Here is a 15,195-nt window from a genome sequence, read left to right as displayed (position 1 = left end):
CGGCCTCTGGGCGGTATGCGGCGCTGGCGGACCCGGAGGGTGCAGCACCGGAGGCGATGGAGCTCGACGAGGGCTGCGGCGGTGCGCCAGCCGGCCTCCCACCCGGCGTCCGGCCGACGCTCTCCGGCGCCGGCTCGCCTCTCAAGGCATTCGGCGGGGGCTGCGCATGCTGCCCGGCTAGCGCCGACGCCTCGCCCGCCTGCGACCTCTGCCACGACGACGGCGCCGACAAGACGGCCGAGGAGGCTGCAGCGGCTGACGGCGGGCCTGCTGAGGGCGCCGGCGGGGGGAGGGGGGGCAAGCGCCGCCGCCACAACAAACGCGGCGGAGCCGGCGGCGGCTGAGGCGGCGCGGGCGGTCTCCGCCAGGGCGGCGACGGAGGCGGCGGCGAGAGCGGCGGAGGCGGCGACGGCCGCAGCGACGGCGACGGCGACGGTGGCAGCGGCGGCGGCGGCGGCGGCGGCGGCGGCGGCGGCGGCGGCGGCGGCGGCGGCGGCGGCGGCGGCGGCGGCGGCGGCGGCGGCGGCGGCGGCGGCAGCGGCGGCGGCAACGGCGGCGGCGGCGAACAGAATAATACGGATTCTGACATCCGCTGTATAGTGTATTATACGTATTGTATTGTAGTTGTATTAATACGTATTATGTATTGTTTGTGCAACCCTGGGTGACCCGTACAAGCAGATTGGTGAGCGAGTCGAGGCGGTCAAGGCGCAGAGGCTGCTCCAGGAGGATGAGGACGCGCCGAGCCCCGGGGATAGGAGGGCGACGCTGCTCCTACGACTGGGCGCTGAAGGGAAAGTCGACCCGGAAGTCACCTTCTCAGGCCGACTTGGCGAGGCTGCCAAAAAGAATTCAACCCGCATGCCGCATGAGCTCGCCGCCGCCCGGTTGGCCTCCCCTCGCGTCCAGCCCAGCGGCGCTCACCGACTTGGCGAGAGCGCTCGGCGCCACCGACGCCACGCTGTCCGACGTGCTCGGGCTGGACGACGATCTGCTGGCGCTCCTTCCTTCGCCGTGCCTCGCACTGATCCTCATCTATCCCACGGTCAGCGCGGCAGAGAGCTTTTGGGCAGAGCGTTGCGAGCCTTCGAAGCTTCGCCCGGTCTTCCTGCGGCAGCGTGTGGGCGGCTCGTGCGGCACCGTCGCACTCCTCCACGCGCTCTCCAACAGCACGCCGGCGCTCGCTGTTGAGCCGGGATCGCCACTAGAGGAGCTCCTCTCCACGCCAGAGCCGGGCGACGGCGAGGCGGCGCTCGTCGCACGACGCTCCGAGTGGCTGGCGAACTCGACTGCGGTGCGGGCGGCGCATGAGCGGTGTGCGGAGCTCTCTACCGCGGCTGCAGCGGCGGGGCGTCAAGGCCGGCACTACGTGGCGCTGGTCCGGATAGGCGCGCAGCGCTGCGCGTCCATGCTGTCGCTTCCCCGCGATGATGATGATAATGCACGCTCTGGGCACTAGGCACGCGGCTGGCGGTGCTCGACGGCCGGCAGCCGCACGCCAGGGTCGTCGCCGGCATCTCGACCTGCGCCACAGGCTTCCTCTCCGCCGCCGCTGCCGAGGCCGCCGCGCTGATGGCCACCGTCGGGCGCGCAGAGGCAGCGGCGGCGGGCGATGGCGCAGTTGGCGGCGCCGACGCAGCGCCGCGCTCGGCGCTGAACGCTTTTAGCATGCTTGCCATGAGCGCCGCTCCGCGAGAGGTGGGAACTAGGGAGGGTGCGGGCGGTGTATGAAACAGAGTTACCAGTTACCACTGTGATATAATTATAACAAATAAGACCTCACTTGGAGATGGGAAGCGGAAGACAAGACGAGGAGATCTAGGAGAGATCTAGGTGGCAGGGGTGGAGGTGGCGCAGGGGCTCGAGGGCGAGAGAGAGGGATAGAGGGCGCAGGTGCCGCAGCCGCGCTGCGCGCTGGTGTGGCGTGTGCCCCCTGAAAAATCTCTCAGTGAGAGGAATACAATGTTTTAATGCCCGGGAACAGAGAGAGAGAGAGAGTGATCCTTATTAGTGGGCTCTCTCTACGCGAGCGCACCGGTGTTTCTCGTTGTCACCTCAGCGCTCAGTCACGGACTCAGAAAGGCCACACCCACTCTGTGGGAGAGGACGGTGGCGGCACGGAGGGTGGTGGAAGCCCGGGAAAGGGACTGGGCGGTGGAAACGGGGGCAAAGAGGGCGGCACGACGTCGCTGCTGCTCGTGCTGAGCGTATCCATGAACATACGTTCGTTTACATTTCTTTGTCTGTTGAACTAGCCAGGTGAAACCTCCCTCGTTTCCGCAGCCTCGGTCTCCAGTGCGTTTTGCTCTAGCATTTCACCAAATGTACTGACTCGTCGCTTCGTTCAAAGTGTTGTTTCGTGCCGCAAAATGCGCTTTGCGCCAATTTCGAATCCCAGGCTCGATCCGTCTTTGAAAAAGACAGCAGCGGGACAAGGATGAGAGCCATGCCGAACAGAGTGCCTGCCGCCCATCTCCACGCCGTGTTCGCGTATGAAACAGAGTTACCACTGTGATAATTATAAAGAAGACCTCACTCGGAGATGGGAAGACAAGACGAGGAGATCTAGGAGAGATCTAGGTGGCAGGTGGAGGGGTCTCGGAGGTGGCGGGGTTGGCGCTTGCGGCTTCCGCCGGCTTGGCGCAGCCGCAGCGCGCAGGCCGTAACGACCGCTCTGCGGACTGCGCGCTGGTGTCCCTGATCAAAAATCTCTCAATGAGAGGGATACAATGTTTTAATGCCCGGGAAGAGAGAGAGAGAGAGAGAGAGAGAGAGAGAGAGAGAGAGAGAGAGAGAGAGAGAGAGAGAGAGAGAGAGAGAGAGAGAGAGAGAGAGAGAGAGAGAGAGAGAGAGAGCTGTACAGTGACGTGTGTCACCCGGGCTGACACGGAGGAGTGGGCTCTCTCTACGCGGTTGAGAGAGCCCACCCTTCGGATCGCGCACCGGTGTTCCTCGTCAGTCACCTCCGACTCAGTCACGGACGCAGAAAGGCCACGCCCACTCTGTGGGAGAGGACGGTGGCGGCGCGGAGGGTGGTGGAAGCCCGGGAATGGGACTGGGCGGTGGAAACGGGGGCAAAGAGGGCGGCAACGTCGCTGCTGTCAATGCTGAGGGTGACCACGAATATGCGTTCGTTTCCTCCCTTTTGGCTGTTGAACTAGCAGGTGAAACCTCCATCGTTGCCGCAGCCTCATACTCCAGCGCGCTTTGCACTAGCACACCATCAGTCCACTTACTCGTCGCTTCCGCCAAAGTGTTTTCACGTGCCTCATATGCGTTTCGCGGCGTTTCCAAATTCCCCGCTCGATCCATCTTTGACAAAGACAGCAGCGGGACAAGGATGAGACGGCCGTGCCGAAGAGAGTGCCTACCGCCCATCTCCACGCCGTGTTCGCGCTCCCGCGGTGCTGTGGGCCGGATGCAACGATCAGCGGCATTGCGGTCCTCGTCGCACGCGGGGACGGGCGTCGGGCGACAACAAACTTAGTAAAAACAAACATACGAAAGTGGTACGAGGAAAAGAATTACGAATTCAAATGGGGTACACACCATTCTCCCAATACCTCTAACTACACACAGATCATTCTCTTCACCACATGTACACTGAAAAAATGGCGCGTTGCAGGCAGCGTCTTTCTGCGTCTCTCTCTTGACGCTCGTCCAGGGCTCGGCCGCAGGCGCGCTAGGTGGTGGGCGGGCGAAGTCTGGGGGCGGCAGCAGTGCGTCGCGCTCGCGGACACTCAGAACCGGCGTGAAGTCCAAGACGGGGGGAGATCGGGGGATGGGATCTCTGGTCAGACTGTTGCATCGAAAGCGGCAATAGCGGTCGCCTCAGCAGGTCGATGCTGGGCGAGGCGCCGTCGTTCGGCCTGAGTGGCCGCTGCGCCCGGCTCCAGCTCGCGACTGCCCCGACGCGCGCCGCGCCGCCCTTCGCCGCCAGACGCCGACGCCGGCGGCGACGGCGTCAACCCGGGCTCGAGATCATGCAGGCCGACTGCGGGCGGCAGATCAAGACAATCAAATACATCGCCGAGCCTCGGTCTCACTGCGGATCCACACGCCCCACATCACGCAGGTACACGGGCAGGTCGGTCGTCGTTGAGGGCCTTGAGTTGCCGGGCTCCATCAGCATCTGCACCGCCCAGCCGCGGTGGTACGTCGTGTGGTTGATGATGTGCACCAGCATCTCGAAGGCCGACATGTCGCCCTTGGCTTCCTGATCGCCGACAAACTTGAAGCGCCGCCGCGCAAAGAGCTCGTCGTAGGTCACCGCATCGGCCCATCGGATCAGCCAATCGTCGACTTCACGTTGCGACGTGCGCAGCGAGGCAATCGGCGGCGGCGACGCGGTGTTCCGTGCCGTGTAGCCGTGCGAGCGCCCGAGGAGGTGCGAGCGGAATATGTCCTCAATGACAAAATTGTGATTGAGCGTGTGGACGAGGCTCTGGAAGAGGGTCGCGCGCGGCTTTGTGACTTCGTCGTCCGGCAGTGACGCAACTCGCTCGAGGAAGACGTCGTTCGTCCAAGCATTGTATCGAGCGAGCGTGCGCACGGCGGCTAGCAACTTCTCAGCGTCGCGCTGCCTTTGCCTGCGACATGCCACGACCGCGATTGCGACGGAGGCTGCCGTCGTGGCCAATACGAGCCTCATACGAGTAGATAGACGACTGGCAAATGTTCTCTCGAGGTTCTCGAGGTGGATATCCGGTTGGCCTTTGGCCGCGGTGGTAGCGAATGTTGGCCAACGCGCAAAGGCCAACGCGGCCAAAGGATATCCACCTCGAAAAGAATTTTACTATGCACTAGAGTGAGGCCCTCGACGGGCCCCGCCCCCAATGGGGCGGGGTTGAATGGGCTACAGGCTAGCCTGTAGCGCTGGCGTGGCGTTGACATGAGCACGAAGTTGCTAATGTGCGTAGACGAACAAAAAGTAGGGTTGAATTCGTCCACGTAAGGCTTGGGGAGTGCTTGGGGTGGCCTCAGGCATCCCCAAGGGAGTCGCAGCGGTGCCCCAAAAGCAGCTTTTAGCGATTGTCGAACCTCGAAGCGCGTTCGTTTGAAGAAAGGCACACGGTACTATCGCCTATCGGGCCACGGGCGTCGGGTCACCGGGAAACGAAAATTCGACACTTTGAGGGGTGAGAGCATAGCTAGAGTTAAGCCCTTGAAGGGCCCCGCCCCCAATGGGGGCGGGGTTGAATGGGCTGGCGCTGGCGTGGCGTTGACATGAGCACGAAGTTGCTAATGTGGGTAGACGAACAAAAAGTAGGGTTGAATTCGTCCACGTAAGGCTTGGCCTTGGGGACTGGTTGGGGTGGCCTCAGGCATCTCCAAGGGAGTCGCAGCGGTGCCCCATAAGCATCTTAGCGATTGTCGAACCTCGAAGTGCGTTCGTTTGAAGAAAGGCACACGGTACTATCGCCTATCGGGCCACCGGTGTCGGGTCACCAGTACTAAACAAAAATTCGACACTTTGAGGGGTGAGAGCATACAGTATTGTGGCATATCATGTCACATAAGGTCAAGCTTGACCGCAGAAGCATCAAGAAGCGGATACTCCAGCTCGACTGTGCCGGCAACGCTGCCTCCTCACGCCGGCTGGCTGCCAGCAGCCGTCGCGGCCCGTGGCGTGCACCCGAGAGGGAGAGAGGTCGAGTCCGCGTGGCTCAGGCCGGCCAGAAGGTGTGTGGCGACGGCACCGTGGCAGGAGTGCGGAGAAGAGCTCGCCGAACGCGAGCAGCGGAAGGCCGAAGTGTGCCAGCGCGAGAGCCTCGCGAACGGGTGCAGAAAAAGCTCGCCGTGACACGATGCCGGGCGGTGGTGGTGCTCTGGCGGCTGTGCACAGTGGGAAACGTCAGGCTGCAACAGGGCAGCACGATGGTCGTGCCCCGCTGCAGCCTGGCCTGACATGCACAGGGCGAACAGAGACGGTACTATCGCCTGGCGCTCGTCTGGGCCAACTTCGACCGCCGCCACAGCTCGCCACGAGCACGCAGCGACAAAATGATGACCGTGTCGAAGTTGAGGCTGGTCGAGAGAAAGAGGCTGCCATGCGAGCCGGCAACTGGCTGGCTCGGCGTGGACAGCCGGCGGCGACTTTTTGCCGAAGAGCGTGCCTGCCGAAGAGCGAGTCTGACTCAAAGTGCACGGAGTGGGCGCCGCCGACCGTCGGGAGGAGTCCGATGGGTGCCAGGACGATCCAGAGAGCGATGAAGGCGCAAATTGCGCCGCCGAAAGTGGCGGTAGAGGCCAGGCCGTGCGCGTGGGCCGGTCGGGCCACGTCCCGGGGCGAGCGATCGAGGGCCGCGGGGCTCGCCCCGTCGGCCGAGCGGTGCGAACGGCCGGTCGCCCGCTTCGGGTTGGACCCGCCGGGTGGTCCGGCGGCGGATTGCATGGCCGGGCGGGCCTCCGGGAGGCAGCCGGGGCTGCGACAGGGGCAGGGCAGAAAATCCCATTCGGAGAGCGTGTGGCGCGACCCGGTTGCTACTTTCAATGATACTAGCTTGGCCCTTGACGGGCCCCGCCCCCAATGGGGGCGGAGTTGAAACTTGAATGGGCTAGCGCTGGCGTGGAGCGTTGACATGAGCACAAAGTTGCTAATGTGCGTAGACGAACCAAAAGTAGGGTTGAATTCGTCCACTTTAAGGCTTGGGGAGTGCTTGGGGTGGCCTCAGGCATCCCCAAGGGAGTCGCAGCGGTGCCCCAACCAAAAGCAGCTTTTAGCGATTGTCGAACCTCGAAGCGCGTTCGTTTGACTTTGAAGAAAGGCACACGGTCTATCGGGCCACCGGTGTCGGGTCACCGGGAAACAAAAATTCGACACTTTGAGGGGTGAGAGCATGCATTATTGTGGCACATCATGTCACATAAGGTCAAGCTTGACCGCAGAAGCATCAAGAAGCGGATACTCCAGCTCGACTGTGCCGGCAAACTGCCTCCTCACGCCGGCCGGCTGCCAGCAGCCGTCGCGGCCCGTGGCGTGCACCAGAGAGGGGGAGAGGTCGAGTCCGCATGGCTCAGGCCGGCCAGAAGGTGTGTGGCGACATCACCGTGGCAGGAGTGCGGAGAAGAGCTCGCCGAACGCGAGCAGCGGAAGGCCGAAGTGTGCCAGCGCGAGAGCCTCGCGAACGGGTGCAGAAGGAGCTCGCCGTGACACGATGCCGGGTGGTGGTGGTGGTCTGGCGACTGTGCACACGAGTGGGAAAAGTCAGGCTGCAACAGGGTAGCACGATGGTAGTGCCCCGCTGCAGCCTGGCCTGACATGCACAGGGCGAACAGAGACCTTGCTATCGCCTGGCGCTCGTCTGGGCAAACTTTGACCGCCGCCCGGCTCGCCACGAGCACGCAGCGACAAAATGATGACCGTGTCGAAGTTGAGGCTGGTCGAGAGGAAGAGGCTGCCGTGCGAGCCGGCAACTGGCTGGCTCGGCGTGGACAGCCGGCGGCGACTTTTTGCCGAAGAGCGTGCCTGCCGAAGAGCGAGTCTGACTCAAAGTGCACGGAGTGGGCGCCGCCGACCGTCGGGAGGAGTCCGATGGGTGCCAGGAGGATTCAGAGAGCGATGAAGGCGCAAATTGCGCCGCCGAAAGTGGCGGTAGAGGCCAGGCCGTGCGCGTGGGCCGGTCGGGCCACGTCCCGGGGCGAGCGATCGAGGGCCGCGGGGCTCGCCCCGTCGGCCGAGCGGTGCGAACGGCCGGTCGCCCGCTTCGGGTTGGACCCGCCGGGCGGTCCGGCGGCGGATTGCACGGCCGGGCGGGCCTCCGGGAGGCAGGCGGGCCGCGACGAGCAGCGGGGCAGAAAATCCCATTCGGAGAGTGGTTGGACAGACCCGGTTGCTACTTTCAATGATAGAGAAGCCCCTCTCACAGCAGACTGGCTCGGACTGGCACTACAAATGGCAAAAGAATTCTTAGGAGACAAGCCTCTCTCACAGCACACTGGCACGACAAGGGCGCGGACTGGCGCGGACTGGCACACGAAAAGAATTCAACGAAAAGACTCTCTCTCACAAAGAAAGAAAGAAAGAAAACAGACAACCCAAGGGAGGGATGGGAGAACGGCACGCCGCCACCACACAGGGATTTTAAGGAGAGGGGTGTGGTGCGCTAGCCGTCGCCCACCCTTGGGCGTCCGCCTCTTCCTATCACTTCGCAGTCTCTCTCCGATTCTCGCTGCAACCTTCGTGCCACCTCGCGGTCGCACCCTTCTCGTCGTGCTCTCCCTTGTCGCCTCTTCCGGGGGAGGGGGAGAGGCCACCTGTTCCGCGGATCGCGAGCAGGCCCCTCCTTGCCCGGTCTGCGATGCAGGACGGTGGTCGTGCCATCGTCGCGTCGCGAGCGAGGGGCGTGTGGCATGTCTTGCGGGTCTCGCGAGGGGCGCCTACTAACCTCGCTTGCGAGGGGCGTGTGGCATGTCTTGCGAGGCTCGCGAGGGGCGCCTGCCAACCTCGCTTCGTCGACGCGGCGCGTCGTACACATACACACACGCCGCAACCGTCGCCGGCCGCGACACGTTCCCGTCGGCCGGACTGTCCTCGTCGAGAGTGTGTGCCGCCAAGGCGGAACGCACTCAGGGACAGTGCCGACGGGACGCGGCTCGAAGGGCGTGGCTCCGCAGCGCGGCTGGCACTCGTCGCAGAGGCCTCGCCTTCGACAAGTCGGGAACGGCTCTACCCGCAACTTTATCGCTAACACGCGCGCACCGCCGAGCCTGCGGCGGGCGCGCTGCGGCCGCACGTCTACCTCCGTCATAGTGCCACGACGTGCGGCCTAGATTTAGCACACGCGCCTCTGCTTGCAAACACTCACCCAATGAATTGTCATCACCCGTGAGTGCGAGATAGGGTTAGTGGTAGGCTACTAGCCCATGAGGAGGGCGACCATAGACACCTCACTAGACCCCACACACGGTCTCGTCCGTGCCTCGCTGGCCGGTGAGATTGCTAGAGGTGGAGCAAGCCTGCTCTAGCCTCGCATGTCACTTCCTGTCGTCTGTTGTTTGTTGTGCCCTTGTTTGTTCCTTTGGCACCTTGGAGTGCTGGGGGGGGCGACAGGATGGGCGTGGCCCTGAGTTATGTGTACGCTATCATGTATCTTATTCGGACCCCCCCCCTTGGCGCCTTGTGATTTTCGTGCGAAGACAGCGAGATCTCGGCCCGCCGTCCTCCGCTCGCGCCGGCCGCCCATGCGCTCGCGGGGCTCCCCGACGGGGCGGGCCTCGTGCTGATGGACCCAGCCGAGGTGCCCAACCAGTTGGAGCCGCGCCGACGCGCTGCGCGCGACCACCAGGCAGCTTTTCAGCGCGGTCGAGGACGGTGGGTGTTTTTGGCTTCGCCACACCGTCCAAAGCGTGCGCCATGCGCTCGCCGACATCGAGCGTCCGAGCACGCCTGTCCGACGAGCGGCTTGCTGTGCGGACGCCTTCTTGTCGCTCTCTGTGCCAGCCCTCCAACGTGATAGGAACGAGTGTATCGCTTTGACGGATCGACCGTGCTTGTTATCAAGACTGGTGTGACGTACACAGTGACAGACGACACATCTTCTCTCAACCCGCCGGGACGCAAAACGCTCTCGACGAGAGCCACAAGAAGGCGTCCGCACAGCAAGCCGCTCGTCGGACAGGCGTGCTCGGACGCTCGATAACGGCGAGTGCATGGCGCACGCCTTGGACGGTGGCGAAGCCAAAAACACCGATGGTGGCCGTCCGCTGGCGTGAGCAGCGGCGGTCGAGACTCACCCTTCGCGCCGACGACCTAACCTCACTCGGAACAACCTCACCCAAGCACAACCCAACCTAACACGAAACAACCTCACAAAAAGCACGATTCTCAAGTCCAACTGCCAGTAACTGATTTTGGCCCATGCGCATGCTCTTCCTCGTGCTCGTCGCGCGCTCGGGAGCCGGAGTGGCGGGGTCGGAGCTGCTGCAACGGCGCGAGTGGCCGCGAGGGGTCGTGCTGGGGCTCGCCAGAGAACGAGGCCACGGCGCGGCGCTCGCGGCGGCGCACGGGGCAGCTTTGAGCAGTGCAGCGCCTCAACATCAGCTTCAAGCAGTGCAGCGCAACGCCAGTGGCCTCTCTGGAGCTGTGCGGCGGCTGGCGGGCCTGTGCGACGGCGCCGATCCGTGGGCTCGGGACGCGCAGTCGGCTCGCGTGCCGGTTGCCGAGTCAGCCTGGCTGGCGAGAAGCGCCAAGGCCTTCCCTGCATTCTGGGCGCTGCCCAGAAGTGCGCAGTGCCTTTGCTGCGCCGACGGGCGGCCTCGATGCGGATTGCCGCGAGTGGCGTGGGAGCCTCCAGTGGCACGGTCGTTGGTCAACACCGCGGCGCGCGCGCGCCGCGGGTGCTGCACAACAAGCGGAGGGCATGGGCGGGCGCTCTATCGCTTTCCGGAGCCCAACTTTGACTATCGATTGCCGCCGGTTATTATAACCGGTGGGAGATCGTTCCGGCAGACGGGGGGATTCAACGCGGCGATAACTGCCCGAGACGTCCCTAACCTTTATTTATTTCTGCCCTGCTTCAGGAACCGGAGGCCGTCTTCCTCAACCAACCAAACCTCATTACCGACTGCCGGTCGTTGGGGACACGTGACTCCTGCAAAGGGCAGTGTCTCCACCCGGGAGTCGGACATTCCAAACCCCCCCCTGCCCCCTCTCTCTCCCCCCCCCATCCTAGCCCTCTTTCTCTCTCCTCCTCTTTCTTTCTCTCCTTCTCCCTCATTCCCCCCCCCTCCCCCCTCTCCATCTTTGCCGCCCCCGTGCCAACCCCCGCCGCCGCCTCGCCTGCCTCCACCTCTTCTGCCACCTCACCCTTCGCTCCCCCCGCCGCCGCCGTTACCTCCCCCACCCCCTCCCTCGCCGTTACCGCCGTTACCCCATCCGTGGCCGCCGACACCAACCCCCTCGCCCCCTCCGCCGCCTCCCTCTCCACAGCCGCCGTCGCCACCTTCTCCATCACCCTCGCCCCCCTCTCCTCCACCTCCTCCGTTGCCGCCGCCTCTGCAACCCCCTCCCTGGCCGCCTCCACCAAGACCGTCATCCCATCGACCCTCTCCCCCGCCTTCCTCTCCGCCGCCACCGTCCCCGCCGCCCCCTCCGTACCCGCCTCCCCCTCCGTCGCCACCGCCATCGCCATCGCCATCGCCGGTTCCGCCGCCCCTGACACCGGCTGCGCTACCGCCGTCGCACCGGCCATTGCCCTCCCCGCCACCACCATCCCCGCCACCGCCGTCTCCGCCCCCACCAAGCCCTTCCCCCGATTCCTACGGCTAGTGGGAATAGCGGAAGCAGAAATGGCGGGAGCGCTGCTCGGGATCCCGTTCGTTCCTACGTTCAGCGTGGATCACCCTCCAAGCCGTGAACAGGCCCTGTCCAGGAGGCCCGAAAAGAAAGAGAGAAAACAGACAACCCAAACGAGGGATAGGGGAGGGAGGAGGACAGGGTCCCCACCTGCACGAGCAGGATTTTGAGGGAGGATTCCGGGTATGTTTTTCTCTTTTCGGTGTACCTGTGTTAGTGCCAGTGCGCGCCAGTCCCGTGCCCAGTGTTGTGCGAGGGGGTTGTAAAATTCTCTTTTCGCGCACAGAGGGCGCGAAAATCTGTGCTGCCGCGAAATCTGTGCTGCCGCTTCCCAGCAACCCTCAGCTTCCTCGATATGGCGCAAGACGCGTTCGCGCAGGTCCGCTGATCCGCCCCGAACCCCGCCCGCTCTGTTGCGGCGACCGTGCCGCCCACCGCCACGTCAAAAGCCGTGAGGTCCCCGCCGGAGCCCGGCCGGCACGACCTCTCTGCTCCGGTCGCCGCCCTCGCCGCCGCCATCAGCCATCGCCGGCAGGCCTCTCTATCGCGGAGGGACAGTGTCGAGCCATTCTGCCCGCACCTCTCGTGTCGCCGCCGCGCCGAGGGCCCCTCCTTTGCCGATTCATTCTGCCCACCGCCGCCGCCTCTGCCCTCGCCGCCGCCCGCCGCCCCTCACGTCGCCGCCACCGCCTCCGCCGCCGCTTCTCCCGCCGCCGACACGTCCCTCCCCGCCCTCGTCGCGCAGGGTGTGCGCGAGCACTTTGAGGTCTTTCTCGAGAGCTTCTCGAGCGAGCCTGCCTCGGCGCACGACACCTCGTCGACCGCGGGCGGGATGGCGCTCGACTACATGGAACAGGTGCGACCGCCGCCGCTCGCCGCCGGCACCCGCCCCCGCTCCCCGTCGCGGCTCACCCGCCCCGCCCCGCCCCGCAGTGCAAGCAGATGAAGCTCGACGAGCGGACGACTCTGTACGTCGACTTTCGCCACATCGAGAGCACGGACCAGAGTCTGGCGGACGCCATCACCGCCGAGTACCACTACCTGGAGGACGAGCTGCGCAGCGCCGTGCGCAACATCATGCGCAAGCGGTACCCCGAGTACGCCACCGAGGAGAAGGAGTTCTTCGTCAACTTTTACAACACCTCGGCGCTGCTGCGCGTGCGCGACATGAAGTCGGATCGCGTCGGCAAGCTGACGAGCTTCTCGGGGACGGTCACGCGCACCTCCGAGGTGCGGCCGGAGCTCGTGACCGGCATCTTCGAGTGCGAGCTCTGCGGCGCCACGTCCGACCCGGTGCGCGCTGCCCGCACCGGCGACCGCCGGCCCCGGTCCGCGGCTCGACGCCGCCCGCCGCGCCGCCCGTCCCCTCGGCAGGTGCCGCAGCAGTTCAAGTACTGCGAGCCGCAAAAGTGCAGCAACGCGTCGTGCCCGAACAAGACCAGCTGGCGGCTCAAGCACTCCGTCGGCGAGTCCGTCTTTATGGATTGGCAGCGCGTGCGCGTGCAGGAGAATGCGACCGAGGCGCGTTATCGCGACAGCCCACTCCCTTGCCCCCTCGCCGCCGCCTGCCCCGCCACCCCCCCCCTTCCGCGCGGCGTCGCCCGCGCCCTCCCCACCCCACCTCCGCCCCCGCCCTTCCCGCTCGCAGATCCCCGCCGGCTCGATGCCGCGCACCATCGACGTCATCCTGCGCGGCGACACCGTCGAGCGCGCCAAGGCTGGCGACAAGTCCATCTTCACGGGGACCCTCGTGGCCGTGCCCGACGTCGCCCAGCTGTGCGCACCGGGCGAGCGGCTCGAGATGGTCTCGAAGGTCGATGCGCGCAACCCCACCGACGGTGCGCGCCACCCCCCTCGCGGCTGCCTCCCTCCCCACCGAGAGCCTGCGTGGGGACGCGAACCGGAGCGCCTCGGAGGCCGAGCGCGCTCCCGTGCCACCCTTTGCGGCCGCTCCCCACGCGCGCTCCCCACGCCGCGCATGCTTCGCGACGGTCGGGGTCTGGCGCGTACTCCTCCGGCGCAGCGCCCCAACAATTTCCGAAGCGACACGCCCCGTCTTAGGGGGAGCGAGGGTCCCTCTCAGGGCCACCCGCCCTCCCCCCCCGGGGCCCGCGCCGCCCACTGCGCCTTCTTGGTTGGCCTCGCCACGTCCCGTCGGCGCGAGGGCGGCGGGGGCACACACACCGTGCCCGGCCCTGGCCCCTCCCTCTCCCTGCCCCCTCCTTGCCACTGGTGGGTGGCCACAGCGGCAGCGCCCTACCGGCTGTAGCTGGGTCGCTGAGCGCGCTCGACTCACCCCCACCCCCTCCGGCCGACGGCAGGCGTGTCGGGGCTCACCAAGCAGCTCGGCTGCCGCGAGCTCACCTACCGGCTCGTCTTCCTCGCCTCGTCGGTGCAGCCCGCCGAGCTGCAGTCGGGCTTCGTCAACATCCGCGACGACTCGGAGGAGGCGATCCTCAACTCCTTCTCGGCCCAGGACAAGGACACGATCGAGGCGATGCGGACCACGGCGGGCATCTACGAGAAGCTGGCCAAGGCGATCGCGCCGACCATCTACGGCCACGAGGAGATCAAGAAAGGCATCCTGCTCATGCTCCTCGGCGGGGTGCACAAGGAGGCCAAGAAGGAGGGCGGCGGCGACGGCACCAAGCTGCGCGGCGACATCAACTGCTGCCTCGTCGGCGACCCGTCGACCGCAAAGTCCAACTTCCTCAAGTACGTCTGCTCCATCCTGCCGCGAGCCGTCTTCTCGTCGGGCAAGGCCTCGACCGCCGCCGGCCTCACCGCCACCGTCTCCAAGGACGAGGAGACGGGCGAGTTCTGCATCGAGGCCGGCGCGCTCATGCTCGCCGACAACGGCATCTGCTGCATCGACGAGTTTGACAAGATGGACGACAAGGACCAGGTCGCCATCCACGAGGCGATGGAGCAGCAAACCATCTCGATCGCCAAGGCTGGCATCCAGGCGCCGCTCTGCGCGTGCACGCAGCCTCGCCCGCCGCCCACCCTCACCAGGCCCTCCTGGCTCCCCGCCGCGACAGGCGACGCTCAACGCGCGGGCGTCGATCCTCGCCGCCGCCAACCCGATGGACGGCCGGTACGACCGGCGCAAGACGCTCAAGCAGAACCTCAACCTCACGCCGGCCATCATGAGCCGCTTCGACCTCTTCTTCGTCGTGCTCGACGAGCAGGACGAGCGGACCGACCTCGCGATCGCGTCGCACATCGTGTCGTTGCACCAGCACGGCTCGCTCGCGCACCTGACGCAGCAGCCCGACTTCTCCACCTCCCAGCTGCAGCGCTACATCCGCTACGCGCGCTCGCTCAAGCCGGCCCTCTCCGACGCGGCGGCGCGGCAGCTGGTGCAGTACTACGCCGAGCTGCGGCGCGGCGAGCAGGCGGACCCGGGCGCGTACCGCGTGACGGTGCGGCAGCTCGAGGCGATGATCCGGCTCGGCGAGGCGCGCGCGCGCGCCGAGCTCGAGCAGACCATCTCGGTGGCGCACATCAAGGAGGCGAAGCGGCTGCTCAAGGCGTCGATCATGCACGTCTCGCGCGACGACATCGACATGGTCGGCGACGACGACCTCGACGACGAGCTGCAGGCGCAGGTCGAGCGCGCCGAGCAGGTGCGGCGCGAGGAGCAGGCGCAGGCGGCGCAGCAGCAGCAGCAGCAGCAGCAGCAGCAGCAGGGGGCGGGCGGCGCCGAGCAGCCGGCGGCGGGCCCGAAGAAGGTGACCTCCATCTCGTACGACAAGTACTCCAAGGTGTCGAAGTCGATCGTGCTGTACATCCGCTCGCAGGAGAGCCAGAACGAGACGGCGGGCATGCGGCAGGGCGACGTCGTGGAGTGGTACCTCAACCAGCAGGAGGAGCTCGACACGATCGAGGCGCTGGCC

General features: G+C 65.7%; 3 protein-coding genes across 3 annotated transcripts in view; 2 read left to right on the top strand and 1 right to left on the bottom strand.

Annotated features, from left to right (window-relative positions):
• Positions 1 to 868: 868 nt before the first annotated feature.
• EMIHUDRAFT_113629 (hypothetical protein) lies at positions 869 to 1,731 on the top strand (the record flags this gene model as incomplete). Its single annotated transcript, XM_005782098.1, has 2 exons — positions 869 to 1,316; positions 1,460 to 1,731. 2 exons carry the CDS (start codon positions 869 to 871, stop codon positions 1,729 to 1,731), a joined length of 720 nt encoding a protein of 239 aa, XP_005782155.1.
• A 2,311-nt stretch (positions 1,732 to 4,042) lies between these two features.
• Positions 4,043 to 4,651, bottom strand: EMIHUDRAFT_113628 (hypothetical protein; the record flags this gene model as incomplete). The annotated part of the gene is made up of 1 exon (XM_005782097.1): positions 4,043 to 4,651. The coding sequence occupies one exon, from the start codon at positions 4,649 to 4,651 to the stop codon at positions 4,043 to 4,045; it is 609 nt and encodes a 202-aa protein (XP_005782154.1).
• A 5,208-nt stretch (positions 4,652 to 9,859) lies between these two features.
• The window catches only part of EMIHUDRAFT_233634 (hypothetical protein), a gene marked incomplete at both ends in the record, with an annotated part of 5,724 nt that continues 388 nt past the window's right edge, over positions 9,860 to 15,195 (top strand). The window contains 12 exons of the mRNA XM_005782096.1: positions 9,860 to 10,309; positions 10,391 to 10,417; positions 10,522 to 10,571; positions 11,459 to 11,506; positions 11,585 to 11,675; positions 12,042 to 12,152; positions 12,254 to 12,589; positions 12,680 to 12,790; positions 12,945 to 13,134; positions 13,618 to 14,201; positions 14,338 to 14,925; positions 15,055 to 15,149. Coding sequence (XP_005782153.1) covers positions 9,860 to 10,309; positions 10,391 to 10,417; positions 10,522 to 10,571; positions 11,459 to 11,506; positions 11,585 to 11,675; positions 12,042 to 12,152; positions 12,254 to 12,589; positions 12,680 to 12,790; positions 12,945 to 13,134; positions 13,618 to 14,201; positions 14,338 to 14,925; positions 15,055 to 15,149 — 2,681 coding nt within the window. The remainder of the gene's footprint in view (positions 10,310 to 10,390; positions 10,418 to 10,521; positions 10,572 to 11,458; positions 11,507 to 11,584; positions 11,676 to 12,041; positions 12,153 to 12,253; positions 12,590 to 12,679; positions 12,791 to 12,944; positions 13,135 to 13,617; positions 14,202 to 14,337; positions 14,926 to 15,054; positions 15,150 to 15,195) is intronic.

This window comes from Emiliania huxleyi (assembly GCF_000372725.1).
Source record: "Emiliania huxleyi CCMP1516 chromosome Unknown EMIHUscaffold_193, whole genome shotgun sequence".
In the NCBI taxonomy this organism is placed as follows: Eukaryota; Haptophyta; order Isochrysidales; family Noelaerhabdaceae; genus Emiliania; species Emiliania huxleyi.
The sequence above is the reverse complement of the archived record's forward strand: the minus strand, read 5'-3'. Positions and strand labels throughout refer to the sequence as shown.